We start from the raw sequence: 21,394 nt of genomic DNA, 5'->3' as shown, positions 1-21,394 counted from the left end.
AGTCCTGCTACTTGCTTCTTTTTCTCTGAGATAGCTGTCTCTGTGTCTGAAAAAGAACGCAAAAAAAATCTGTACATACCAACAATCTTGTAAGGAAGCTAAGAAGCTCAAAGCAAATGAGGCTCTTGGATCAACATTGTTTGCATGGTTCATGGCACTGGACATTAAAGCGGTTCTGTTGTTGATTAAAGTTTGTAGTTTTGTAGCTTCACAGCTAGATTCATAACTAGATGCTAATATACAGAAGGCATAAAATACTTTAACCAGAGTGATGAAACTAATACAATTTTAGGGTTGGAGCAAATAGTACTTAATACTATCGTCCCCAAAATTAGTCAGAAAATATATTCATGTAAATTCATTTGCTGAACCCTTCCCCCTGGAAAAAAAGGGTCCTTACAATACAAATGCTCTTAAGTTTGGCTAAATTGGTTCTCCCAACATTAACAGTTGCCTTGGGACTGAGCAAAAAACTAAATCTCCTGCAACTCATAAGCACTGCAACAGTGTCTCTCCTGTAGAACTTTGCAATGTAATGTGCCCTTGCTACTCATTAACACAAAGGCAAAAACAGCCTATGAACAACTGATGAAATGACTCAAGCAAGGTAACACTCTTGAATTTCTTATGAATGTGTTGATTGTGAGTTTACAGTTTTCTTTGTGGAGGATTCTTCTGCTTTACATAATTAAGAGAATAATGAAAGGTGTGGATCATGTCCAAAAAAGAGTCCCTACACTGAACCTTACATGCTTTCAAATGCTGGTATGTGGGAAGTTTCCAGTTCTTGTCTTAATTTTCCTGTTATTTTAATTTTTCATATTTTCCTCTTCCAACCCCTCCTTCATATGTTTTCTAGTACATCAGCCCCCCACAATTACAAAGCAGTCTGTGAAGAATTATATTGTTGACCCAAGAGATAACATATTCATTGAATGTGAAGCAAAAGGCAACCCCATTCCTACGTGAGTGCAGTTTTAATTTATTGTTTTATGCTTGTATGTCATCCTTCTTCATGGAGTTTAGAGTGGTCTACACTCTTGACCCTTTTATTTCCTCTGTCATTGTCCTTTAGATCTGATACCACAAAGGATAAAATCCTATATACTAACGTGTTCACACTTGTTAGTGCACGGGGAATTTATGCTTTCCAAATTATGTGTGAACCATTATCTTCAATCATGTTTGCAGATTTTCATGGACACGCAATGGGAAGTTCTTCAATGTTGCAAAAGACCCAAGAGTAAGCATGAGACATTGGTCAGGTACGCTGGCTGTTGACTTCCGCAGTGGTGGTAGGCCAGAGGACTATGAAGGGGAATATCAGTGTTTCGCCCGGAATGATTTTGGGACAGCCATCTCCAATAAAATATTCCTACAGGTTTCAAGTGAGTATGATAACAAGATTTGTGTGTAGTCATATACACTATGTATTTGTGATTTTTGCAAAAGATAATTGGTAGTGTATAGTTTATTGGGTTCTATTGCCAATGCCTAACTAAAGGTAGAATACATATAAGATTCTGAAGAGGACTCCCTGTTGGATACTGAAGGAGTTGATGTGTTATCATTGGCTCCTGACATTTTTGTGGCCACCAAATGTATTAGAAAAGTTCAAAACTGAAATGATTGCACAATTGTTTTTCTGAAAGAGAGCCTTAAGAGAGGCAGTGGCTTTAAAATCTGAAGTTTTATGTTATGTAGAAGTTCATAATATGTAGCTGGCCAGTGATAACAGTAAAATATTCTAAACCAGGTGGGTTTAAATGGAATTACAGACCAGAACTATGGGAGATAAAAACAAGAGAAAAGATAGAATATATTTTGATCTCGATGGATAGGCAACATAATTGAATAGTATGAATGGATATAAACCCAAAGGCATGAACAATGTAGCACTGAGTGAATGAGAATGATCCATTTGTGTGTCATTTTGGCAGTATTAAGTAAATGCAAGTATGAATGTTTATTCTGTAGTTAGAAAGAAATGTGGTCATTGCTGAAATTTTTCTAAATGATGACTTTAAAATTTGGTAGCCCAGATTTTCTTCTAAGTTGAATGTATTTATAATTAAAAACAGATGAAGTGGAATTCTCAGTCAGACCAAGGGTATATATCTAATCGAGCATTCTGTTCACAGTTACTAACCATTTGCTTCTAGGAAGCCCACAAGCAAGGCATGAGGTAACAGCATCCTCCTTCTGATACTCTCTAGTAACTGAGACACAGAAATATACTGCTTTTGATACAGGAGGGATTGTGCATCTATTGGTTGTGTTTTTTATTTAAAACTAGAGAAAAACAAGGTTTCTGAGTCATTCATGAGAGAGGGCAGCTTTTTCAAACTGCTTTTCCTATAAATGCATGAATATTTAATCAGGGAATGACCTGACATTATTAAAGTGGTTGAGAGGCTTTAAAAACTACCCCTTTTGTATTTCTGCATGTAACAAGTAAATGTATAGTGTCCCTAATATTGAAAGGTTAGCTGTTACTCTTCTGAATTGATTATTTAGTCTTTCACTGTATGCCATATTATAATTTGAAAAGCTTTCAGATAGAGATACTAGTGTTCATGTTTCAACTAAAAATATGTGCCTCTCCATCATGTGTTGCTTTTTTCACCTTTTGGGGAATTGAAAAGCCAGCCCTCCAGTGGCTGCTGAACAGCTGCCTTATGGATTGTATCTACTAACCACAAAGGCTTTGCTCACTGGCCTTCAAATGAATGAAGTAGTTGAGTGGGCCACAGTTTTTAGCTGAGGGAGGCAGAGGGGAAAGGGAAAGGAAAACAAAGAAGAGGATGAAGAAATGTTTGTCCACAGAAGGATGAGAGTTACAGGAATAGGGATGGCATAGATCCAGATAAAATGCACAAACCAGGATGGCTGTTTTTGGTGCACATCAATATATAGAGGGCCCTCTGAAACAGTTTGAAAAATTATCATCCTCCACCCTTATGTATAATCCCAATTTATATTCTTATGTATACATTTAATTTCTTCCATTATTTTTAATTGCAGAGTCTCCTTTGTGGCCAAAGGAAAACTTGGACATTCAAGAGGTTCATGAAGGTGCTCACCTTATCTTGGCATGCAATCCTCCTCCTGGACTGCCACCACCTGCTATCTTCTGGATGAGCAGCTGTAAGTAGGGATAACCACATCTGTCAAATCTAAAGGTAAAGGTAAAAGTTGTACCTTGACAAGATTGTCTAGTTGTATCTAATGGTAGGGGACTGTGTTCATCTTCGTTACTAAGTCAAAGAGCCAGCATTGTCAAAGACAACTCTGTGACTATCTGGCCAGTATGACAGCACGGAATGCTGTTTACCTGCCCACCAAAGTAGTACCTATTTATCTACTTGCACTTTTATATGCTTTTGAACTGCTAGGTTGGCAGAAGCTGGGACTTATGATGGGAGCTCACCCCATCACGTGGCACTTGGGCCTTGAACTGCCAACCTTCTGATCTTGCTATCATCAGAGTCAGTGTCTTAATTGCTGAGCCGCCTCATCCTTCTGTCCCTCAAACCTATCCATGTGGAATTCCTCCTTTTTTCCACAGTCAAGTCCATTCCATATTTGGATTATTATTTTACCAGGTAAAATCTATATACATTTCTGTAGGTATTCAAATGGTTGTAATAAATGCAGGATTCCTTTGACTAAAGTATGTTTGTGACACTTTAAAAACGTATGCAGTGGTTACGCCTCCTCAAATGTGCTCATGATGTCAAACATTATGATTTCATGGAACATATTTCAAGCCCAGAAATATATGGATTTGCCATCACAGATTGTTCCTATTTTTGTATTGGTCCAGGAAATGCAGGATGTGTGTGTGTGTGTGTGTGTTGTTGTTGTTGTTGTTGTTTTGTAAAATCAAATGACAGAGGGATTTTTTTTCACAAATTCTCCACTGTAACTTGCACATTAGTTAGCAACATTGAACTAAATGAAAATGAAGAAATAATAATTCCCTATGTTACATTGGCCATCCATGTAGTATGTAGTTTAGAACATAAGCTATCACTTGTAAGGAGTGATTGTGGGTAGTGTGGGATGTGAAATACCTATCATATCCCCCAATCTTCAGCCCTCTACTGGATTTATGCTCCACTGAAGTGAATGTCACTGATTGTATCTCATCAGGGATTCCTCATTGTTTTATTAGGTAATCTCGACTTTTGATTGTAGTTTGCTGAATAGCCTGTTTGGTAGAATATGTGAGAAGTAGTCCAGAATAGGTATTCATTGGCTTGAGTACATGCTGTTTGTTTTCAGAGGTGGGAAGTTTGCCAATAGCCCTGGGCCAGAATTAATTGTTTCTAATCCTGGCCCAAAAGGTTCTTAGCATGGTCTAAAAGATGAGCAATTTGCAGCAGAGTTTGCTGGAAACTCCTCCACAACAGCCAGCAGACTTCTCAGCCATGTGCACTTTACTTGCCACTGCCACCACATTCTCTCTGCAGTCATGGCCTAGGACATTAGAAGGAGGCACTTGGTCACATGGGTGAAGTCAGGTGCCCCATATCTGCCCATAAGTACCATGTCAGGGGCCTTCAGAGGGAATACAGCGGTGGAAGCAGGTAAGGGGTGCATGGCAGTGAAGACTCCATGGTGCGGTTGTGGGTGGGTGAATGCCTACCCATCATCACGCTGGCCTGGGAATGGGAAAAGGTTGGAGCCACTGGCAGGGTACCACAGGGTTGGCCTATGGTATCCTGCCTGTACATGGGCCCTTTGTCTCACTCTTCACTTGACATAGGCCATAGGCTTTTAGTACACAGCAACTTGTTTTAGAAGTCAGGAAGACTGGCAACAGCCACTCACACTATAGATATTATCTTTGGTGATCAGCAGTCCTATTTGTTTGCACCACTGAAATGTGACATCGACCCCTAGATACCCAACTGTTCCAAAAAACTACCTTGCCAAAACTTGATCTTTCACTGGAATGATTTGGATGTGTGGAGATCTACAAAGTAGATCTTTAAATGATAAAGTAAATAATTGCTGCTTGTCTATCAGATAAATGAAGATGGAGCTGCAACAGAACTGGCTGGAAGCATTTTGTTCTATGCTAGGCAGCTGCACTATACTGTTTCAGATTCCTTTAAGTGTCCAAGAAAATACTGCTCTTCTTAGGTTACCTACCACTTCCCTCTTGCACATTAAAAATGATGTCCCAAGCAGTCACTTAGATCACTCTGCACATGGACTAGCCCTGGCTGCAGCCATCAGCAAGAGCTAGTCTACTTATTGAAGATCTGCCATCTCAGATCTTGCCTTTTCCACATAGTTTGGATGTACATGGGAAAACTGGTAGTGTGACTTGATCACATATGTGTTTATTTATCCCATTTCCATTTCCATGCCATCTTTCTCCTAACATAGGACCCAGGGTGGCTCACAGATCTAAAAACAAGATAGAGTCATCCAAAACCACAACATTTAAAAATAAAGCACACATGCCCCATTGAAATGTGTGTACTATATGCTTGTACTCCTGAGCCTCATTCCCACTTACTAGTAAATTACTGCTGAATCGATTCCTGGATTCAGTCCAGAAACTGGTTCAGCAGCGAGCGTGGTTCCCACTAAGTTTACACCGGAAGAAGGCCAGTGCCAGAGAGGCCATGGGAAGGAGGCAAGGAGGCTGGGAAGGAGGCTGGGGGTGGAGAAGGGATGGCTGGAAAGAAGTTGAAGGAGGCTGGGGGTGAAGACGGGATGGCTGGGAAGGAGGCGAAGGAGGCCTGGAGTGGAGAAGGAACAGCCAGGAAGGAGGCAAAGGAGGCCAGGAGCGGAGAAGGGACAGGACAAAGAGGCCGCGGGGAAGCTGGGGCGGATTCGAATCCGCCTGGTTCCCATTTGGACTGAATCGCTTTATTCAGAAATAAAGCGATTGAGCCCAAAAGGAGTGGGGAAAAAACAGGTTCTTTTTGATGTGGGGGCAAGTTGAGAGAAGGGGGAAAGGCTGATAAGAAGCATAGAAAATAAGAGGCATATGAGGAGAATTTGAAGGAACTGGACAGGTTCAGTTTGGTGAAGAGATCTCAAGGGCTGTCACAAAGAGGAGAGTGCAGGCTTGTTCTCTGCTGCCTCAGAGGGTAGAACTAGGTCTAATGTTTTTGGGTTACAGGAGATTGAACCTTAGAAGGACCTTCTTGACAGTGAGCGGTTTCACAATACAACTAATGCCTAGAGAGGTGGTGAGCTCTCCTTCTCTAGATATCTTCCAAAAAGAGGCTGGACAGCTACCTGCTAGTGATGCTCTAGCTGGAGATATCTTGCATTGAGCAAAGGGTTGAACCCAATGGTTCATGGTGTCCCTTTAAACTCTTTGATTCTATGATTATCCTGTTATGAAAACATTCAGACTGAAGAGTTGGTATATAAATCTGAACACACGAAATAAAATGGGTTTCTTTTGCCTATAGTGCCTATAACTGACTTGGGCTTCTTAAGTATGTCTTGAATTGAGAGCTGTTTTCCAGTGCTACCTGGAATTAATGAGTATATGCTATTTCCAAATTGTTAGAGCTAGTAGACAGTTGCCATCAGTTTCAGTGCAGAGTTATACAGCCAGAAGTCTGAACAAGTATTTTGTTCTTTCTTACAGCCATGGAGCCAATCCACCAAGACAAGCGTGTCTCCCAAGGACAGAATGGTGACTTGTATTTCTCCAATGTGCTGCAAGAGGATGCCCAGACTGACTACAGCTGCAATGCTCGTTTTGCCTTCACCCACACTATCCAGCAGAAAAATCCTTACACCCTCAAGGTCCTGACCAGTAAGTATTTACACGAACAGTTGAACTATGTGGGGAAGATCCCTTCCTGACAAAGCTCAGAGAAACCATCTCCATACAAACCTGGAAGTGGTGTTGTTACTCTTTGTTACAGTGCCTTTTTTTCATTTTGTGTTTCCAAAGATTGAAAATGTATTCTCAAGCTGGCATTCTGCCCTGCCTTGAAAGAAATCAAGACAGTATCATTTGGATTGGGGAACAAAGTGCTCACAATCGATTGAAGGCAGCTCTACTAAGTATGCAGATAGTATCTTTCATAGTCAATGAAGAAGGAAAGCATCAGAGACAGCTAGGCCCACTTCCCACATGTTTTTCACTATTATAAAGAGGGCAATTTTGCATTTATCTCAACAAGTCCATACATTTTTGCTTTTATCTCAACAGGCCATACACTTTTAAGGGATTCGTTTTTTTAAATCAATTTTTACTAGTTTTTAGTATGAATAATCTAAGTTATAATATAAATAACATACAATCAAAGTTAAAGAAACAGAAGGAAGAAAAAGCAAAGAAGAAAAAAAGAAAAAAGAATAGTAAAGAAAAAAAACATTGTTTTAAATCTTGGAGATGCCACTTCTATTTATTATTTCCAGCTCAGTTTGCCACTTACTGTAGTTTTATCTTCAATTTTTGAGCACTCTGTTATAAGTCTCCGTCAGTTCTTAGCTTCACTTTCAAATATTTCTTAATAGAGATTGCACTTCAGATATTTACATTGAAAATTGTTTGTACTCATTTTAGTGTAATAAATCACCAGCTGAGTTGGGGGAGGGTTTTTCCAGCTCTGGTCAGCATGGACCATCCAATGTCCTTTGATAACATTGTAAATCTTTGTTTGGAAAAGCATCTCTCTGGCTGACCTTCATGAATCTCTTGTGATTTGCATTGGGGAATGTTGTAGTTTCCAGGGCACATGTCTCTATCAGACATTTATCTGGGAGACTGCATTTCTGCCCTTGTGGAATCCTTCCATATATGTTCAAATACAATAATAAACATGACAAAGCTAGGAACAGCACTCAGATTTTGTTACTAATGTTTGGCCATCTTGGCCAGAGCTCATTTTTTTGAAAGGAATAATTGATTCGTTGCCTGAATATTTATCTCAGAAGAATCTGATGAAAGGTACAGAAATAATTTTTTTAAATGTAAAATTTCATGGTATTCTCATCAGCTTCTGAGTTCCTCGGCTTTCTTGTTGCTGTGGACTTGATAATTGTGTTTCACCATACTCTCAAAATATTGTTTGGGTCAGTGGTTTTAACTGGATGTTTTATAGAAGTGACTGATCTTATCAGAAATCTTAAAGCAGCTTCTACTCTAATTTGGTTTGGTGAAAAGTTATGTCAAATAATGCTTAAGATGTTTGTTTATTTTATGTTTTCATTTCAGCTAGTTGAATGTCATTTACTGTGTTTTTCATTTTGTCAGTTATTGCATGTACAGTGGACCCTTGTTATACCCTAGGGTTTGGTTCCAAGATCCCCCGTGTATGCTCAAGTCCCATTAAATATAATGACATAGTAAAATGGTGTCCCTTATAAAAATGGAAAATCAAGATTTGATATTTGAAATTTATACTTTTTTGGAACATTTTCAAACCATGGATGGTTGAATCCATGTATAAAAAAATCCGTGTATAAGAAGGGCCAACTGTATAGTATTTTATAAAAAGAAGTGCATACTTTATAGAATGCAGATTCTTGTATTTAGCTTAACTGTGGTCATCTCAGTTACTTACTTCTCCCTGTGCCTACGGCTTTTTTCTAGGACCTAGAACTTTCTGGGCTATGGACGTTGGCTTGAGGATAAAGGGCATTGGGCATATCTGTGCATATTGCCATGGGGTAATAACAGGGTATTCAGTATCTGTCTGTTGTCATCAAATGTCTATAGGTGAGGCTTAAATCTGTGCAAGAAGGAAGCATCCTCTGCTTATTTCTGTATTTGGATGACCACTAAACTGTATATTCATGACTTTATGAAGGTGGGCAAACTGTGGCCCTCCACATGTTTTGATCTATAACCCCAATATTTCCTAACGGTTGGCTATGCCGGCTGGGAACTGTGAGAGTTGTAGTCAAAAACCTCTGGAGGGGCACAGATTGCCAACCCTTGCTTAGGCTGGGAAAAAAATAAATCAGATGATGGTTCTCCATCTTAAAATATGAACAATTTGCATCTTAATGTTTTTTCTTCTTTCTCTATTTCTTTTTATTACCTCTTTAAGTGTTGAGAATTTTTTTGAGTGCATACTTTTTTCTGTTCAAAATAATGTCTGAATTATTTAGGCTTTTTACATCACGTGGACTAGGAAGGAAAGAAGTCCTTGAGAAGAGGGCACCAACCAGCAGTGTGTGCTGTACCCACAGTTACTCTGAAAGGCATGCTGAAGAGGGCTAAATTATTGATAAACAGCAAGCCTCTCCCAGCAATCTCCATGGGAAGAATGTTCTGCAGAGCGGAAGCAACTGCATTGGCATCTTATGCCTACTTGCAGATGACCTCAGTTTCAACCCAGCAAAGAGCATCTTCTCCTAGAAAAGAGGGGGAGTAAGATTAGAATTTGGTTTCTCCCAAGGGGAGAGTGAAGGCTTGAGAGTCTAGAGACTAAATGTTGCTTCTTAACCTTTTGATGTTTGTCACATCTATTTGTCAAACAGTATTTGTAGGTTGAACACTCCTTGTTTGGGCTTTGAACATATGAATTTTCTGTCTTAAATCTGACATATATAAAAGAGACCAGAGATGGCAGATTACTAATCCCTAATATAAAGGTAAAGGTTTCCCTGTTGACAACATTGTCTAATCATGTCTGACTGTAGGGGGTGATGCTCTTCTCCATTACTAAGCCAAAGAGCCAGCGTTGTCAAAGATGACTCCATGGTCATGTGGTCAGCATGACTAAATGCTGAGGCACATGGAACACTGTTACCTTCCCACCAAAGTAGTACCTATTTATTTACTTGCACTTTTACATACTTTCGAACTGGTATCTTGACAGAAGACTACTACTTGGGGAAATATCAAAGGTGCTACCTTGGTGATGAGATGCACCTACAGGCTGATTAATTTCATGTAGAAATGCACTATTACTTATTTTGTTTTGTTTTGTTTTAGCTTATTTGGTGAAGTGAACATTGGACACACTACACTTAATTGTCAAGTGCAGTCTTGAGAACAAAAAAGGAGGAGATTTTGAATGCTTCTGGTTTCAGGAATAGATTTTTAATAAGGCCACACGATGTTAAAATTCTGCTCTAATCACTGTAAATTTCAAATAGTTTGTGATAACTGAAACATAAGAAAAGGAACCGACTCATTGGTTTGAGAAATTGTATGAGGGACAGAAGTGTGTTTCCCTGTGGAACTTGTTCGCTTGTTTCTAGAAAATGAAACAAAAGATTAGTGGGTTTAAGAAACAGAAAAGTGGAAGATAGACAAATAGAGTTTGGGAGAAAATATTAATTAACTCTCTAAATAATTCATTAGGTTTTGCCCTTTATGTGTCTGAGCTCTCTGAAATCCTTGATTAATACAAGTTAATCCTTTGTTAGTGGTCATTCTCTCTTTGCCAGATTATATTTAAAAGAAAGGCCTCAAGAAGTGAAGAGGGAGTAGGACTGGAGACACTGCATTATATGGCTCTATGTTGTGCTGGCCATTTAATTATCTTTGCTTTGAGGGTTAAAGAATGAAAATAGTACAACCTTGCCTGGAATGGAAAGTTGGAAGAGATTAATTGTTTACTCAGCAAAGAGCCTCAAGTAGCACTGCCTTTTCAGAATATTAGTCTTTTATGCCAAAGGCTAGTGTGCTTTCCCTTCCACACCTGTTGGAATGTGTGGAAGTTGTTGCAAGTCTTTCTGGATGGTGAATGGCGTGTTTGTGTTTTCAATTTTCCTCCTTACCTCCTCTCATTTTTTAAATTTTATTTTCTGGTTTTGTACTTCATTATGTGGGTATGCAGTAACAACCCCCTTTGGACTCCTTTAGTGTGTTGTTCACAGAGTGCTAAGTACTTGGATAATTTAGTGAAAGGTTTTCCTCACCCCATCTCACCCTTATTTCCTCCACTCCTTGTGGCAGTGTTGGTTTCTCCTGTCTTCCTCCTCTCTCACCCACACCTCTGATCCTCCTTTCCAACCACCCCTTTCTTCAGAGTGTCACACACTTTCAAAGATTTGATAAAGATATAGCTAGCTAAATCTACAGTTTCCTATTCTTGCCTGTGTCTTTTTTTAAAAAAAAAAAAAGTCTGCTAAGAAGTAAGTACAATTAAATTAAGTGCGACTTACTCCCAGGTAACTAGGATAGGATTGGTTCATTCTTCTAATAAGGCCACTTTTTGCAGACAGAAAAAATAGATTTGATGTATATACCTTCCTTTGAAGGAATATCTAACCACTCTAGCTTTTAGAGCTAGCAGCTAAACAAAGACTTGCAGCAGGGGGTGGTTAAAAGGAAGCCTCCATCTGGAGTGCTGCATCATTTCTATCTCTAATGTTAAGTGCAACTACTATAGTGTTAAAATATTTCTGAGTGTTTATTCAGAATTTCTGAGCATTTGTTCAAAAAGGGTGAGGGTTGGGGTCTGAATTACTCTAAATATCATAATGAATTTTAAAAGTTTATTGTAGCTAGGTGGAGTCAGGCAATACAAATATAAGAAGGACTCTGCTGGTTCAAAATTGTATAATCCAGTACCCTGTTCCTACTATAGCCAGCAACCTATAGGAAACCCACAAGCAGAACAATAGCTCTTCTGCTGTTGTTTCCCAGCAGCTTGTAATATTGCCTCTCATACTGGAGGTAACACATAGCCATGATGACAGCTAGCTTTATTGTTACTAAATTTGTCTAAGCCCATTTTAAAGCCTTTGAATGGTGAAAAACTACATGCTAATTCAAACACAAAGCAGCTGAGCACTTTTCTTTAAATATTCAGGATCCCTTTCTTTATCAGGATCCCCACAAACAAGACAGGGGATGTTTCAACCTGCTTCCCTCAGTCACATGGGCCCGATCCAGATGGGCCTTTGCGGCGCACCCGTCACGTGCTAGGGGTTGGCCGAGGGCGCACCACCCATACTGGCCTCACCCCTAGCACATGACGGGGGCGTCAAAATGGTGGTGCCTTGTACACACGGACGCCACCTTTTTGACGCGATGGACACTTAGCGTCTGCGCGTCCTGGCGTCATTGTGACACCGCAAGTGCACCATTGGTGCACTGCAGCATCACAAACGCGCCGCAAGAAGAACCCACTTTTTGAGGGTTCTTTTTGCTGCGTGAGGGAGCCGCGCGGTTTGTCCGCTGTGGCTCCCTTGCGCAGCAAAACAAGGTGCGGATAGACCACCCTTTTTGGGCGGTCTGTATCCTGCGTTACTTTTCTAAATTGCTCTCGCCTCCCAGGTGCTAATTTGGGGGGGGGGGGGGGGGGCTATTGATTCAAGTACCTCTTCTGCCCATATCTGAATATGCCAGTCTGGATCAGGAGGCTTCATATACTTGGATTTTATCTGCCTGTCACTCAAGGATGACTCCCTAAACCAGGGGAAAAACCTGGTATTGCAGACTTTATTGTCCCATCTATTTGCACAAGAGAACTTCACCCAAGATTTCCACCCAATCTGTCCTCATGGATCTTGCGATGACATAGAAGTGATAGGATAGGTTGGGCCCTTGGCTATGTTATCTTTGGTGACGAGAGGAGAGAGCAGTTCTTAGGACTCAGCCAGGCTGCTGGAGTAGATGTTTTGGATTGCTGTCACCAGTTAGGGCTACTTTTCTTATCCTTTATTGCAGATATTTCACATCTCATAGGAAATACACACCAACAACAAAGTGAATGAGTGCAAACATCACTTTATTTCATTAGTCTTTAAATCAGATTAAGAGATTTAAACAAACAAATTGTAAGCCTGAGGGAAGGGAACCATCCAATTAAAAAGATTGTATGTACAGCGCTGTGTAAATTTACAGCGCTTTACAAATAAAGGTTAATAATAATAATAATAATAAATGTCAGATGGGCACAGAGAATAGGCCATGGTGGATACCTGTTCTTAAATCCCATGATCCTAGATTCCTGCATACAAACATTATACCACTGATGTTCGCAGATCTTAACTGAAAGTAGGGAGACACAGAGGAAGGAATGATTCATTTGTGCAAAAAAAAAAAAAAAAAAAGCTCTGTGTATGCTCAAAGACATTTAATTTCTAAAGACAAGCATTTTTTAAAAATTTTCCACTCTAGATTCACTGACTGATCTTTGCAGTCAGCCACTTATTACTGCTTTGGTAGTGTATTCAGAAACACATCATTTTCCCCTAATATTTAGCACCACTCTTTATGACTTTTAACAATTTTGAAAGATTCATTGCCAAGCAGGGATGGGTAGAAAAGAAGAGAAAGGCAGATCAGTGGGAAAACGTAACTGAACAGGTTATAAGCTCACACCCCATCCCTTAGCATAACCTTTCCTAACCTGTATTTTCCAGAGGTGTTTAACTCACTATCCCTTGGCAACAATCGCCTCTGAGCTTTCACCTAGAAAAGAAATCTAGGGGGCCATCCCCACTTACCTTTTAAATCGCTCCTGAGCTGAATCCTGGATTCAGTTCCCGCAGCAAGCATGGTTCTCACTACATTTGCGTTGGGTCAGGCCTAGGGGGAGAGGCATCTGCAAGGGCCCTGGCCACCTCCCCTGTCACCGGCCTCCCTTGCCTCCCCATACCTGACATGGTTTTCTCTTCGGCCTTCCGCAGCCTGCTTCCCGGCTTCCCTTTCCTTCTGCGATCTCCTTCCCAGCTTCTCTGTGACCTTCAGCAAGGGCTGAAGGGAAGCGTCTCTCGCGGCCAGAGTAGCTGGTAAGGAGGTTGTAGGAAGGTCGCAGGGCTTCCCTGGGCTTCCCTGCGACTTTCCTGCAACCTCCTTACTGGATTCCCTGGCTGCAGGAAACCGAAGAAGGTCGCAGAGAAGCCAGAGAAACTGGGAAGGAGGTCGCAGAAGGAAAGGGAAGCCGGGAAGCAGGCCATGGAAGGCTGAAGAGAAGCCCAGGTCAGGTACAAAGAGGATTTATTGAAAATAAATCGATTCAGCCCAAAAGGAGCGGGAAAATCCAGCATATTTTTGATGTGGGTTAAATGGGGGGAAACCATGCCCCCCTTTCCGAATCGATTACAAATTGATTCCCAAATGGGAACCATGTTTAAACTTGAAGGAGAAAAAGGCAAGCCAGCTCCAACATACCTCCGAGGGAGAGCAGATCTGCTGGACTTTTGCCCTTCCCTACTGCCATTCCCTTCTCCTTTTGTTTCTTGTCTTTTTTCAGATTCTAAGCCTGAGAGCAGGGAAATGTCTAATTAACAAATTGTAAGCTGCTCTGATAGCCTTGGCTGAAGAGCGGGGTATAAATAAATAAGTATTATTATTAAACCGGATTGTGATTCGGTACGATCTGGTTTAAATCATCGTGGGAATGAACCCCACAGTTAAGAGAAAGCAACCGTCAATAAAAAGAGCACCTTTGAAGGAGCCAATAATAAATTGTTCCTTCAGGTTTCAAGGACAACACAGCCTCCACAACATTCTCTGTAAACTCCATTGAAGGGTTAAGTTATCTCTCTATGATTCCCATCCCTGAATTAAGTGGATGTGCTGTATTCTAACATTTTTATTCTCGTTTCACTATCATCCATAAGGAGAAGAGATAGTTAAGATTTGGTCCATGTCATCTTGAAGACATAGTGGAAGTAATCATTCAAATTATAAAGGTGAGGGTATTTTGTAGCACTAGGTTAATTACTTTGTGAAAAAGCAACCAAATATACAGAAGAAAGAAGGTGCAGGGGAGGAATTCAATGCTTTTATTCATGTGTATGCATTTTGTTAATGACCTTGGCATTCCCTTGAGTGATGGGGAATGCTTGGTGAGCCTATGCCATTATACAGAGATTTGCTGAATGTATATAGGCCATGCTTTACTGATGACAAAGCAGGCAAGCTTTCTTATCACCTGAGCTATCTGTCTATTGGGTTTAATGGAAGATTGTTGAAGTCAAGAGATTTGAACAGTATAATACTTCTGCCAAAATGTAACAGCTTGCTTGTTATGGTTATTCCTATTCCTTTACCTGTAAACCTCCAGGTTAGCAGTGGCTGTTCATCTCATTATGCCATTGTCCAGTCATCTTGGTCTTTCTCTTAAGTGTTCACTTGGAGATCTTTTGTTTCATTACAGAATGCAAATTCCTTCCCTAGACTCCTTTCCCATGGAGAGTGACTTCCTTTCTGTATGCTAAATAGATTCCTTTGTCCTATGTCCAAGGGAACTGAAATGCCTTTATATATCTGTAAATTATTCAGTGATCTGTTTCGTAAACTGGGGGAGCTATCCAATGTTTTATATTGTAAACTGGTTCACCCTACAGAAGTTATTCCTTTATTGTTATGATTAATTATATCATATGAAAGGGAACCTTAACACCCATGTAGTAACACTACATTCACTAACTTGGAAACAACAATAGTTAAAATAAATGTTTTTATTTCAAATGTACAGAGGGCAGAGCTTTTGTGTACATTGGAAAGGCAGAGCAACACGTTTCATGTCTTACCTACTAACCTCTTTGAGGCAAAACACATCTAGGTTGCCATAATACTTAATAGCATAGCACGTATTGCCTCAATGATTCAAGCAGATTACTCTTCTTATTTTTTCCCCTTGATTAAGGCAAACATACCTTGCTGTTCTAAGTTTTTTAGATTAGTTTCTCTACCACAAAATTCATGGGGAACCATAAGTTAATAGATAACTTGAAGGCATACATACTGCATCAACAGTGGAGTCATGTGGCTCTCCATATGTTGCTGAATAGCATCCTCAACATTGGCTATGTTTGTTAGGGCTGCCGCAAGTTGCAGTCCAATCAGATCTGAAGGTCTGTATGATTCTCAGATACTGCTCTATATACTAATTAAGTGTTATATCCTTTAAAACTTTAACCAATCTCACATGTAGACTGAAAGTGATAAAGCTGGTTAAGATAGATGACACCGTCATGTTTCTGGTATAAATCTGTACAGGTTGAGCCTCCCTTTATCCAGAGTTCTGAAATCAATAATAATAATAATAATAATAATAATAATAATTCATTTATATCCTGCCCCTCTGCACTCAGGCAACCAGGGCAGCTTACAACATTAAAAATATACATATCATATCGCCCCACTCCTAAACTTTTTCCATGGGTGGCTGAGATAATGACACCTTTGCTTTCTGATAGTTCAGTATACACAAACTTTGTTTCATGCAGAAAATTATTTAAAATATTGCAGAAAATTACCTTTGGGCTATGCATATAAGATGTATATGAAAAATAAATGAATTTTGTGTTAAATGTGGGTCCCATCTCCAGTCTCACTGTTTTTCCCACCCCTTCAACCGTCTGTTTTTTAGGCTTTTATTATTTGATTGATATTTCCACAATAGAAGATGCTCACTTGTTCCAAAAAAGTATAAATAAACTTATGGATTCCAAACTCACTGGATTCTCTTTGGCTGGTATGTTTGGTGAACAGGTCTTTAATATAGATGTCTGAGCTTTAGTCATTTTCAGTAGGAGTTTTCAGATATCCCAGCAATCAAGTATGTCACAATTTAGTGCTTGAAAATGACATTTTATCTGCTTGTTTATTACATCTACACTGCAGAAATAATCTAGGTTGTCATTACTTTAACTGCCATGACTCAGTGCTGTGGAACTCTGGGAATCTAGTTTGTTTTGGCACCCGATCTCTCTGGTAGAGGAGCTGAGCAGATGGGCCTTTGTGCTCACCTGGCCCTGGTACATACCAGGGTCAGTCCCCATATTGGCACAGGTCAGGCTATTCTGATCCTGGCGATCACCTGGGTCAGTCCATAGGTCAGCATGGGAATAGGTAAGTGTTTACATACCCATCCCTGCACCAACCTGGGACCCACTACTGGCATATGCTCCTTATCTTGCCGCATTGTCACTTGTACTGAGAAGCCCCTCCATCACTGCCTCTGATGCTGAAATGGAGCATCTGGCTGCACCCATGTGGTCAGGTGCCCTGTTTCCATGTAACACCAGGCAACAGGAGATTTCTCAGTACCAGCGATGGTGTTGCAATGTAAGAAGTGGGGGGGGGGGGGCATGTAAACAGCCAGGGTTTGCCACAGTTTCCAGGAAACTGGCAAATGGGGATCCAATTGACCTCAGGTAAAGGCTGCTTAACCTGAGATCAGGCCAGATCAACCAGAACCTGAATCTGGCCCTGAGGCTTTGGCCTGCATCATCTAAAATGGACGACGTGAGGCTGGGAGACACAGCCCTTTTGGTCTGGGCAGACAACCCTATAAAAGGCTCACAAAACTACAGTTCCAAGAATTCCATAGCATGGAGCAATGGCATTTAAAATGACGTCAAACTGGATTATTTCTGTAGTGTGAATGCAGCCAGAGATAAAGACAGTGACAGTGACAGGAAGAGAAAGAGAAGGAGAAGGAGTTGTATGGATAAAATGCAGTACTGTGGGCTAGAACTTCTACTGGAGATGAAACTGGAGCTACCAATGAAGTTTGGTTTTTTGTTTTTGTGTTCCTTTTGGCCTATTATTCACTAATACCAAGTGGAGAAGTTACTTTTCCAGAGCACCTTTCTCAGAATGTCTTTACCAACAATGATCACAGGACTGAGATTTTTAATGTACTGACTACAGCTTTTGTTAAAAAGCAATGTTAGAGTAATAGCATTAATTACTGGATAATCTAAAATATCATTAAAAATGGGCCACTTTTTAAAGTTCTGCCAAAAAATGTCATGCTAGATGTTAAATGAAAGAAAAAGGGGAAAGAAGAAGTTGAGCATGATGCTGAAGTCCAGACGCCTGAAGATGGGATGAGGATTTACATGTACACTTCATTAGATTAAGTGTAAAAAGATTTTCCTGTAGTGAAGAAAGATAGCCTTCCAGAAGGATTTTCTGCTACTATTGCAGAGAATGATGGTGTCATGGTAAATAACTAATTGTCATTTTCAGTTTCCACCAGGACTATTTTTGCAAAGAAACAATGGCTGATGCCCATCACACCTATCTTTAGATTGCTTGGAACCACAGATTTCCCCCTCTCCGTTTTTTATTCCTCTCTGATTTTATTTCCGTTCTCATCTTTGCTCGTCTTGCTTAACATCCAGCTTAGAGAAAAAGAAAACAAACTCTGACATTTTACCTGGTTTCAACTTTTTAAAAAAGTCTCCCTTTTTCCTCTTATAGTTAACTATTCATCAGTCTCCACAGGCATCAGGAAATTCTGTTCAGGCAAGTGAGTCAGCTACCAAATGAGGAACAGGTCATTCTAACCCTTCTCCAGCAATCCATTTAGTTTCCCTGAGTGACATTAAAAACAGGAGATATGAATAAAGAATTGACAGGAGGTATTATATTTTTCCTAGCCTATGATGCTAGTAGGTTGTGTTTAATAGTTTGACCAGTGTGTGTGTGCCTTCTCTTCTATGGTTGGCATGGAAACACAAATTACTATTTTCTTAAGATAGTAACAAATAATAATAATAATAAATAATAAAAATTTTATTTATATACCGCCCTTCCATCAGATCAGGGCGGTTTACAACAATTAAAATACATAAACAGAAGACATTAAAATCATACAAGAATTACATAAACCATAAAAGCAAAAAACAAAAAGCCCCAGGTTAGTCAAACCCAATGCCAGTGCGGCAGGGGGGGCATATGGGACCTTATTCGGGGAATGCTATCCTAAACAGGTAGGTCTTCAAGTCCCGTCTAAATTGGGCCAGGGAGGTAGCTGAGCGGAGCTCTATGGGCAGCGTGTTCCAAAGGGCCGGGGCGGCGATGGAAAAAGTCCTACTGGAAGTAGAGACGAATCTCGCCCCGGGAACCCTAAGTAATTGCTGCCCAGATGTTCTGAGGGTGCGGGGCGGAATGTATGGGGAGAGGCGGTCCTTCAGGTATCCTGGGCCCAGGCCATTTAGGGCTTTATAGGTCATCACCAACGCCTTATATTGCGCCCGGAAGCGAATGGGCAGCCAATGGAGATCTTTTAGTACCGGTGTTATATGGCTGGCCCTGGACGTACCAGTGACCAGCCTGGCTGCCATGTTCTGCACCATTTGAAGCTTCCGGGTTTGGTATAAGGGTTGCCCCATGTAGAGTACATTGCAGAAATCCAGTCTCGAGGTTACCAGGGCGTGTACCACAGTTTCAAGGTCCCTCTGGGCCAGGTATGGGCGCAGCTGGCGAATAAGCCGAAGCTGATGACAGGTGCTCTTGACCGTCGCATTCACCTGAGCAGTCAGGCGAAGAGACGAGTCAAGAAGCACCCCCAGACTGCGCACGGAGTCCTTCACAGGGAGCGTGACCCCGTTCAGGACAGGTGGAACCACCACCATTCCTGGACCAGGGGAACCTATCACGAGTACCTCCGTTTTCTCTGGATTCAGCTTGAGTCGGTTTTCCCTCATCCAGCCCATTACTGACTCCAGACAGGTCACGAGAGGAGAGACGCCATCCTCAGTCACTGCATCAGTCGGAGACATAGAGAAAATTATCTGGGTGTCATCAGCGTACTGATAACCCCGCGCCCCATGTCTCCGGATGATCTCTCCCAGCGGTTTCATGTAAATGTTAAATAGCATGGGAGACAGAATGGGTCCTTGAGGGACCCCAGTTTTAAGGGCCCTCTCGTCGGAGCACACGTCTCCCAGCTGCACCATCTGGGACCTCCCGGAGAGGTAGGACCGGAACCACTGGAGCGCAGTGCCCCCGATTCCCACCTCTGCCAGGCGCCCCAGAAGGATACCATGGTCTATGGTATTGAAAGCCGCTGAGATGTCCAAGAGCACCAACAGGGACACGCTTCCCCTGTCGATGCCCAGATGGAGATCATCGACCAAGGCGACCATGGCCGTCTCAACCCCGTAGCCCGCCCGAAAGCCAGTTTGAAATGGGTCCAGATAATCCGTTTCATCCAAGACCCCCTGAAGCTGGATTGCAACCGCCCTCTCGATCACCTTCCCCAAAAATGGCAGCAGTGAAACTGGCCGATAATTATTATACACCAGGGGGTCGAGGGAGGGCTTTTTTAATAAAGGTTTTACTATGGCCAATTTAAGAGCAGATGGAAATTGCCCTTCCCTCAAGGATGTATTAATAATCCGGTGTAACAATAAAGTTACAGCCGGTCCCCCCTGGGCTGCTAGCCACGAGGGACAGGGATCGAGAGAGCAGGTTGTCTTCCGAACACTTCCGAGGATCTTGTCCCCATCCTCGGTACTTACCAAATCAAACTGATCCAGTTTAATAAAGTCCACGGAGGCCCTGGATACCTCTACTCTAGGTTCTGCCTGAATGTCGGCGTTAAGACCTTCGCTTATCCGAGAAGTTTTATCCGCGAAGAAGTTGTTAAATTGGTCACAGCAGGCCTTAGAAGGTTCAAGGATCTGGTTCAGGGCAGGAGGGAGCTGGGTTAGCTCCCTCACTACCCTGAACAACTCTGCTGGACGCGACTCCGCGGACGCGATACGAGCACCATAGAACGAGTTCTTTGCTGCTCGTATCGCCTCTCCGTAGTCCTCTAACAGTTGGGCTAGGAGAGTCTTGTCGTCTAAGCGAAGGTGTTTCCGCCAATGGTACTCTAGCCGTCGCAGCTCCCGCTTCCGTGCCCGGAGATCTTCCGTATACCAGGGCTTACGTTTGGAAGCGGGTCTGAGAGGGCGCTTGGGAGCGATACTGTGTATAGCCCTCGAGAGACCGGTATTCCAGATACCAGTCAGGGCATCAACAGAGTCGCCGTCACTTCCAACCATGTGTCCCTCTAGAGCTTCCTGGAACCTTATGGGTTCCATTAGCCTTCGAGGGTGGACCATCCTAATAGGTCCACCACCCCCGGGAGGGATCTGGGTAGAGACCTTGATTTTCGCCTCAACCAGGAAATGATCCGTCCATGGCAGGGGGGAAATATTAGTTATTTCCGCCCACGGATTTTCCGCATCAGAACAAAAGACCAAATCGAGAGTATTACCCGCACAATGCATAGGACCCAGAATCAGCTGGGACAGGCCCATGGCCGCCATGGTATCCATGAATTCGCGAGCTGCACCGGGTGGAACATAGCTGGCCGTGAGAGAGATGTTGAAGTCGCCCAGGACAAGTAGCCTGGGCGTCTCCAGCATCAGTTCAGCGACCAGCTGTGTCAGCTCGTTAAGGGAATCCGTTAGCGCACGGGGTGGCTGATACACCAACAGAATCCCTAGACTGTCCCTCACCTTTAGGGTCAGGTAAATACACTCGATATAGGGCGTCTGTCGGATGTGGTTCCTGGTGAGGGACACGGTGTTCCTATGTATCAAGGCCACACACACCCCCGCCCACCTAACCTGGGCTGGTCCTTCACCGAGAACCCGGCAGGCAGGGCCTGAGCCCACACAGCGTCCCCTTCAGGCCCAAGCCAGGTCTCGGTAATGCAAGCCAGATCGCAACTTCGGTCCTCCAACAGGTCGTGGAGGA

The 21,394-nt window shown here is 42.0% G+C and overlaps 1 protein-coding gene across 12 annotated transcripts in view; it reads left to right on the top strand.

The window, feature by feature from the left end:
• Positions 1-21,394, top strand: part of NFASC (neurofascin) — a 273,535-nt gene that overhangs the window by 126,287 nt on the left and 125,854 nt on the right. For all 12 annotated transcript variants that reach the window (XM_089514565.1, XM_089514555.1, XM_089514553.1 and 9 more), the window contains exons 5-8: positions 860-965; positions 1,192-1,388; positions 3,025-3,147; positions 6,626-6,796. In XM_089514565.1, the coding sequence (XP_089370691.1) occupies positions 860-965; positions 1,192-1,388; positions 3,025-3,147; positions 6,626-6,796 (597 nt within the window). The remainder of the gene's footprint in view (positions 1-859; positions 966-1,191; positions 1,389-3,024; positions 3,148-6,625; positions 6,797-21,394) is intronic.

The sequence above is a fragment of the Sceloporus occidentalis genome, unplaced genomic scaffold, assembly GCF_023333645.1.
Source record: "Sceloporus occidentalis isolate IW3139 unplaced genomic scaffold, rSceOcc1.0.p SCAF_3, whole genome shotgun sequence".
NCBI classification, from domain to species: Eukaryota; Metazoa; Chordata; class Lepidosauria; order Squamata; family Phrynosomatidae; genus Sceloporus; species Sceloporus occidentalis.
This window is presented reverse-complemented; position numbering and strand designations above follow the sequence as displayed.